The 7,273-nt window shown below is 48.0% G+C and overlaps 1 protein-coding gene across 1 annotated transcript; it reads left to right on the plus strand.

Moving 5' to 3' along the window:
* The first annotated feature begins 1,903 nt into the window (after positions 1-1,903).
* LOC137656477 (uncharacterized) lies at positions 1,904-2,799 on the plus strand. Its single transcript, XM_068390651.1, has 2 exons — positions 1,904-2,032; positions 2,344-2,799. Exons 1-2 carry the CDS (start codon positions 1,904-1,906, stop codon positions 2,797-2,799), a joined length of 585 nt encoding a protein of 194 aa, XP_068246752.1.
* The last annotated feature ends 4,474 nt before the right edge of the window (positions 2,800-7,273 follow it).

The following is a 7,273-nucleotide window of genomic DNA, read 5'->3' on the forward strand; positions in this document are numbered from 1 at the left end:
AGTGCAGAGTTGTGCCAGGACCGTGAGACATCCTTGTGGTCACGATACTTGTTGTACCCATGCCAAGTGTCGGAAGATGAAGGGTCCAGTCTCTTACTGGGATCCATAGGATTTAAGTGTTTGCAAGGACATGCATCATTTGGGTTGGATCTCGAAGGATATCTCCGAGGATGACCGGATGTTCTTCCAGAGATCCCTTCGCACCTGGATAAGGGGATTCAAGTAAAAAGCAGATCCAAAGGCTCCTTACCTTCCATCTACTGAGTGGAAGGATATCCTCTTCCACAAGGCAGCACCTGACTCGGTTTTGCGTTATTTTCATCCTAAACCCATCCTAACCATCCAGGCTCAAGTGGATGAGGCATTAGGTGCTATGAGTTTACATTCAGAAAAAATTTCCACGGTTTCCTCTCTCTCTCCTGGTAGAGAATCGGCTCTACTTTCTACTGTGGAGTCAGATGAAGATACCCCTCCCTCCAGTGGATGATTCTTACCTGCCTGAGTTGGTTGATGATAGTGTGACATCTGTTAAGGACTCAGTGGTGTCTACCATTTCAGCTTCTACTACGACAGTGACCTCCCTGTCTACGACGACGACTACATTTCCTGTAACAGGAGCGGTTCCTGTTTCTTTTCCCCCTCTATCCCCTGTAAAGCCTTTGGAACCGAAACCCCCTCAATTCCCGAGTACATCAGGGAATTCTGGAAATTCGTCACTATTGTTTAACATGAAGTCTTTCATGGAGGGGACCCAGCAATACCAACGCATAATGTTTAAAGCCTTTAGTAAGGAGATAAAGGCTTTGAAGAGGCAAGGGGGACCGGGTAAGGATAAAGTCTAGTCCTCTCAGCTACCTTACTGTACGCAGCATGAATCCCTGGAGGTATGCTAGTCATGCGGCACTTTCTGAGGGCATCCTCCACATTGGCGAAGGGCTAGGCTCCAGACCAGTAGTCGATCTGGAATTTTATCCAGATATTGAGGCCAATCCCTTTTGCTATATGAGTTTAGGTGAAGGGGTTCCATTGAGGGATGACACCATCCTTAAAGAAACGATCCTTCTAGACCATACAAGGGCTCAGTACCTGGCAGTGAACGAAATGAACATGGCAGGGTGTGTTAATACACAACTTGTTGCCTTTGGTAAAAGGTTAGTCACCTTTGTGGCTGCGAACACGGTGGTCTTCCCTTTTGCTTCGAAGGGCTTCGTGGCTGTGGAGAAGGACATTCGTGAAGGTAATTCTCTCCCGGTGTTGGAAGAGTGTACACCTGTGTCACTCATTTTTCCACATGATGCTAACCACTGGATGGATGTCCAGTTTACTTTCTCCGAAGGTAAATTGGATAAGGATGTAGCCAGTCGTCAATTCAATGAGAACTGCCCGGGATTCCTGAACACCTTATTAAAGTTGAAATGGAGACTAGAGAGAGGCTATCAGCTTCAATGTCTCTCCAGTGCTTCATGGAAATTATCATTGGGAATTTTACAGATGCCCTAGTTTTTCCCTGTTAGCAAAAATTCATCTTGGTACCTTTATGAAGGATCTCTATGCTTTCTTTCAGGGTCGTCGAGTCTGTAGAGAACATGTTCTCGCTTCAGCTACTATACGCCATGAGCCGAAACGTCTCATCGACTCTTGCATATAGGGAAAAGACCTTTTTCTCCAGAAACTAGTGAAAGACGTTACAGATAAAGCTGCAGCCGAGAATAAGAGCCTGTTCCAGAAGTGGGGGATCTATCTGAAAAGGAAATTCACTCCTTGGGGAGGACCACAGCCTAAGAGGTCCCACAAACCAACCTACCTTAGAAATTGTTTGCTCCTTCCTCCACCAACATTCCTCAGATTGTTTTTGCCGTTCCTCATCCCATGACGGCACAGTCCCCGGTTTTCAACCCGGTGTATGAGCAGGGGTCGGCGTCCTTTCGATCCCAAAAGAGAGAAAGAGGAGGCAGATCCAGGGGTCGCGGACATCGAGTCGGCAGAGGAGGAAGGGGTGCTTATCCTCAGCTCAAACAATGAGGATATTCCGGTAGGGGGACGGCTGGCCTTGTTCAAGGACCGGTGTTCATTCAGTCCTTGGGGACAGAGCATCATTTCCAACAGGTTGGGTTGGAAGTGGAAGTGACAGCCTCCAAAGCTTAGGAGATTTTTCCAAAAGTCAACACCTCATCTGGAACAATATATACGAGACCTACTGAAGAAAAGAGTTACCCGTTGCACAAGATCTATGAGATTTCAAGGTCGTCTATTTTGCGTGCCCAAAAAGATTCGAACATACCTCGAACTATTCTCGACCTATTCGTTCTGTGTGACAAGTTCCAGATGCTAACTATTTTGCAGGTACAGACCTTACTACCCCCGGAGGCTTACACGGTCTCTATAGATCTTTCCGACGCTTATCGGCATTTTCCGATAGGTCGACACTTCTCCCCCTACCTTGGTCTCATCCTGGAGCGAAAGGGTTATGTATTCAGAGCTATGCCATTCGGGCTCAACATTGCTCCGAGGATTTTCACGAAGGTTATCGACGCAGTCGTTCAACAACTTTGGAAAAAAGGCCTCCAGGTAGCGGCATACCTGGACAACTGGCTAGCGTGGGCTCCTTTGGCACTGGAGTACTCGGAAGCAACCACTCAAGTTGTAAGGTTCCTTCAGTCTCTAGGATTTCAGATCAACTTCAAGAAGTCAAGACTGACCCCAGCGCAAGTTTTCCAGTGGTTGGAGATTCACTCGAACCTAGTCCCATTCCCTTTCTATACCTCCCTCCAAGAGAAAAGAAGTCAATCAGGTCTCTGATCAAGTCGGGGACGACCACCAGGCGATGCCAGGAGAGGCCTCTGGGAACTTTGCAATTCACCTCAGTAATGAACCCTGTCCTCAAAGTATGACTCAAGGATGCAAGCAGAGTTTGAAAACGGAGAGCCTCCAAGGCTCTTCGTGACCATCAGAAGACCCCGCTATTACTCCAAAGACAACTTCGAGCGTGGTCCACTGGCAAAAGTCTGGCAGAGATGGTACCGTTGCGCTTTCCTACTTCGGTAGTGATTCTTCATACGGATGCCTCATTGGACGGTTGGTGGTTGGACACAGAAATTTCAACAATTCCACATCAATATTCTGGAGGCTAAGGCAGTCTTCTTGTACCTCAAAAAGTTACACTTGAAGAAGAACATTCACATTCGTCTAGTCCTCGACAGTAAAGTAATAGTCCATTGCATCAGCAGACAAGGGTCGAGGTCTCCTCAAAAAAATCCTGCAGTGTTAGCCCCCTTTACGTTGGCACAGAGGAGAGGTTGGCATCTGTCAGCAACCCACCTTCACAGAGTAGTCTCTAGATGAAAAATCATTCTCTTTCGTGCAGGATCAAGTACCTGGATTTCAAGTGGATCTGTTTGCAACGAGTCTCAACAAGAAACTTCCCTGCTATTTAGCACCGAATATGGATAAAGCACCAGTGAGTATGGATGCAATGACCCTGGATTGGAATCATTGGACGAGGATTTACCTGTTTCCACCCTTCAATCTCCTCATGAAGGTTCTGGACAAGCTTCGATCGTTCAAAGGGACAGCAGCTCTGGTTGCTCCTCTGTGGCTGAAGAGCACCTGGTTTCCCATGGTGACAGAATTGAACCCCAAGTTGGTGTTGCTGCCCAACCCGATTTTGTCCCAGGAGGTACAGTGAAAGATTGCCTGATCTTCTTCATAGAGAATGAACAACCTTCAGCTTATGATTTTTTCACCTTAGCTCTGGAAAAGAGATTTCAAGTTCAACGTGGCAAGTTGGAGTTTGCAGAAAATTATAAGACTTCCACTACCTTGACCCAGTATGAAACGTCGTGGAAAATGTGGGTCAAAAACGTCAAGGACAAGAATCCAGAATCAATTACCATGGATTTTTGTTTAGGTTTTTTGATTGACTTACACGCGCAAGGTCTAGCTTCCTCCACGATCTCGTCGTACAAGCTAGCCCTTGCTAGACCTATTCTATACGCCTTTGATATCAACTTTAACTCTTATCTCTTCAATAAGATTCCAAAAGCTTGTGCAAGGTTGCGACCGTCGGCTCCGCTGAAGCCTATCTCTTAGTCTTTGTATAAAGTTTTACAATTCGCTTTGGAAATTGACAATAAAACTGCTTCTATTTGTGATTTGACTCAAAAAGTTATCTTTCTAGTTGCGATAGCTTCCTGCGCTCGTGTTAGTGAGATTGTCGCTCTCTCTAGAGACGAGGGTCACATTGAATTTGTGGATAATGGTGAGGTTAATTTATACCCTGATCCCGCTTTTCTAGCTAAAAATTAACTTCCCTCTAAACTTTGGGGTTCATGGAAAATAGTTCCCCTAGCAACTGATACCTCGCCGTGCCCAGTGCCGGGCTTAAAAATTTATTTACTACTTTAACCCTTTTACCCCCAATTGACGTACTGGTACGTTTCACAAAACTCATCCGTTTACCCCCATGGACGTACCGGTACTTCCTTGTAAAAAACTGCTATCTAAATTTATTTTTGCATATTTTTGATAATTTTTTGAGAAACTTCTGGCATTTTCCATGAGAATGAGACCAACCTGACTTCTCTATGACGAAAATTAAGGCTCTTAGATCAATTTAAAAAAAAAAATACTGCAAAATGTGCTTGAAAAAAAATAACCCCTGGGGGTTAAGGGTTGGAAAGTTCCAAATATCCTGGAGGTAAATGGGGAACAGTGCAGTTTAAAGGTGTACCAACCATGTGTCACACAATTGTACATAATTATTTTGTGTATATTATGCTTGTATCTGCGCTCTTCCCTCGCACTAAAAAGAACCTGAATGATCATGTCTCCGTTTTGCTCAGTAACATTATTCTATCTCTCGAACAGGTCATGTCCTGTTGCCTTGAGATTTTGTATATGAAGAAGAGTGTTCCTTAATAAATAACTCAGTCGTTTCCAATCTGCCTTTGAGTTCACATCCTCTCTCGGCCCGTCACATTGGTGACCCCGGAAGTCGACTCGCTCCCACTGCCTTCCACCCCCACCCCTTGCCCCTTCATCGTTGGTACTATGCCGGACTCCACGGCATTTGGTGCTGCGGCCGCTCCATTCAAACTTTCATCGTTTGCCAGCGGAGAGGCGTTTGCTTGGTTTCAGCGCGCAGAAGTCCAGTTTCGTATCAGGGGCGTGACTCGCTCAACCACCAAAGCGGATTATGTTCTCGCAGCGATACCCGAGGACACCTTCCCAGAAAAATCCGACTGGCTTTGTGAACAAGGAGACACCCCAATAGCGTATGACGACCTCAAATCATACCTTCTGCAGCAGTATTCGCCGTCGCCAGCCGCCCGTATAGCAAAACTTTTTCAGCTCTCGCAACAACCGTTGGGGGACCAAAGGGCTTCGCTTGCCCTCAGGGAAATTACCAGTATCGCTCGCCTTCAACCTGCCGCAGAGGACTCTCCTCGTGAGGTGAACCTACTCCGTGCCCTTTGGATACGCCGTTTACCTGAACCTGTGCGCTGCCATACCCGATGTCGATAGTTTACCCATAAAGGACTTGATGACCAAAGCCGACGCCCTTATGGACAGCCACTTCAAGACCTCCATCAACGCCTCCACCCCTGACGACGAGGATGCCGTAGGACATACACGCCTACCCCGTGACGTGCCGAAGCGGCGACAAAGCCGCACACCACCCACCAATCGCTCGCGCCCCAACGAACGACTTCTACAGCCACTTACTATAATCCGCCGCAGTTTTGCTACTACCACTTCAGATTCGGGGCAACCGCGAATAAATGTGCCAAAGATTATCAGTGGCCAAAAAACGTGTAAGTAGGCCATCGCTTGTGGCGGTGGCCTCCCATGTTTCTAATCTTTTCTTTTTACAGGATGCAGGAACGGGCGTGCTATTTTTGGTAGACACGGGTGCTTGTCGTTCTCTTTTGCCAAGGAAACTCTTCAAGGCACAACGTAGTGTGTCTACATCTGCCGACGTCCGCTTGGTAGCTGCCAACGGATCTGCGATACCCACCTACGGTTACGAGAGCCTCACATTATCGTTCGGAAACGGTAAATTCAATTGGAAGTTTCTCGTTGCTGACGTCACATTGCCAATCCTCGGTGCGGATTTCCTCTCTCATTTCCACCTTCTGGTCGATGTCGCCCACCGACGATTGGTCAACGCAGACTCGTACTTGTCGACACCTCTTCAACCCGCCCCCTCTAACCTCGCTCTCCACATCAGTGCACCCACGGATGCCTACGCCCACCTCCTCACGTCGCACCCGGAAGTTTTCCGTCCAGAACTTCGCCAAACGCCCACGGTTCCTGCCAAGCACGGTATTTATCACCATATCAAGACGACGGGACCCCCAGGCTTTGCAAAATTCAGACGTCTGGCACCGGAACGATTGGCAGCCGCCAAACAGACGTTCGCCGAAATGGAGAAAATGGGGCTTTGCCAAAAGGCCTCAAACCCATGGTCGTCACCCTTACACATCGTTCTGAAGAAAGACGGCTCCCTCCGGCCATGCGGGGATTACAGGCGCCTGAACATGCAAACAGAACCGGATCACTACCCCCTCCCAAACATTGCCGATGTAGCCTCCTACTTGCACAAAGCAAAGGTTTTCTCTATGCTCGACCTCCTGAAGGGGTATTATCAGGTGCCTATGAACCCAGAAGACATCCCCATGACCGCAATCACCACTCCGTTTGGCACATACACCTTCAATTACTCCTGTTTTGGCCTTCGTAATGCTGGGGCAACGTTTCAACGTCTCATGGATGGTATCTTAGGGGACCTCCCTTTCTGTGTATGTTATGTGGACGACATACTTGTGTTCTCCTCCTCAAAAGAGGAACACCTCCGTCACCTGCGCATCGTGCTCGACCGCCTGCAACAAAACGGCCTTGTAGTCCGGTACGACAAGTGTACCTTTGGCGCCAACGAAGTGTCGTTCTTAGGGCACCATATCACTCCTGAAGGAGTCCATCCCCTCCCTGAGAAGGTAGCAGCCGTTCAGAATTTCCCCACGCCCTTGACCGTCAAAGCTCTGCAGGAATTCTTGGGCATAATCAACTATTATCACCGTTTTCTGCCAGCCATTGCCGCCACTCTTGCTCCCCTCTACACCTCCCTCAAGGGCAAGCCAAAGGACCTGAAGTGGGGTCCCCTTCAAGAAGCAGCCTTCTGCAATGCAAAGAAGGCCCTATCAACTGCCGCGGCTCTCACTTTTCCTATCCCACACGCCCCTCTCCTTCTCTCCACCGATGCCAGCGACGTCGC

Source organism: Palaemon carinicauda, chromosome 17 (assembly GCF_036898095.1).
Source record: "Palaemon carinicauda isolate YSFRI2023 chromosome 17, ASM3689809v2, whole genome shotgun sequence".
NCBI lineage: Eukaryota > Metazoa > Arthropoda > Malacostraca > Decapoda > Palaemonidae > Palaemon > Palaemon carinicauda.

Coding starts and splice junctions, on each gene's coding strand:
- LOC137656477 (XM_068390651.1), top strand. CDS start 1,904: ATGAGCAGGGGTCGGCGTCCTTTCGATCCCAAAAGAGAGAAAGAGGAG. Junction 2,033..2,343: donor CAAACAATGAGGATATTCCG/GTAGGGGGACGG, acceptor ACTATTTTGCAG/GTACAGACCTTACTACCCCC.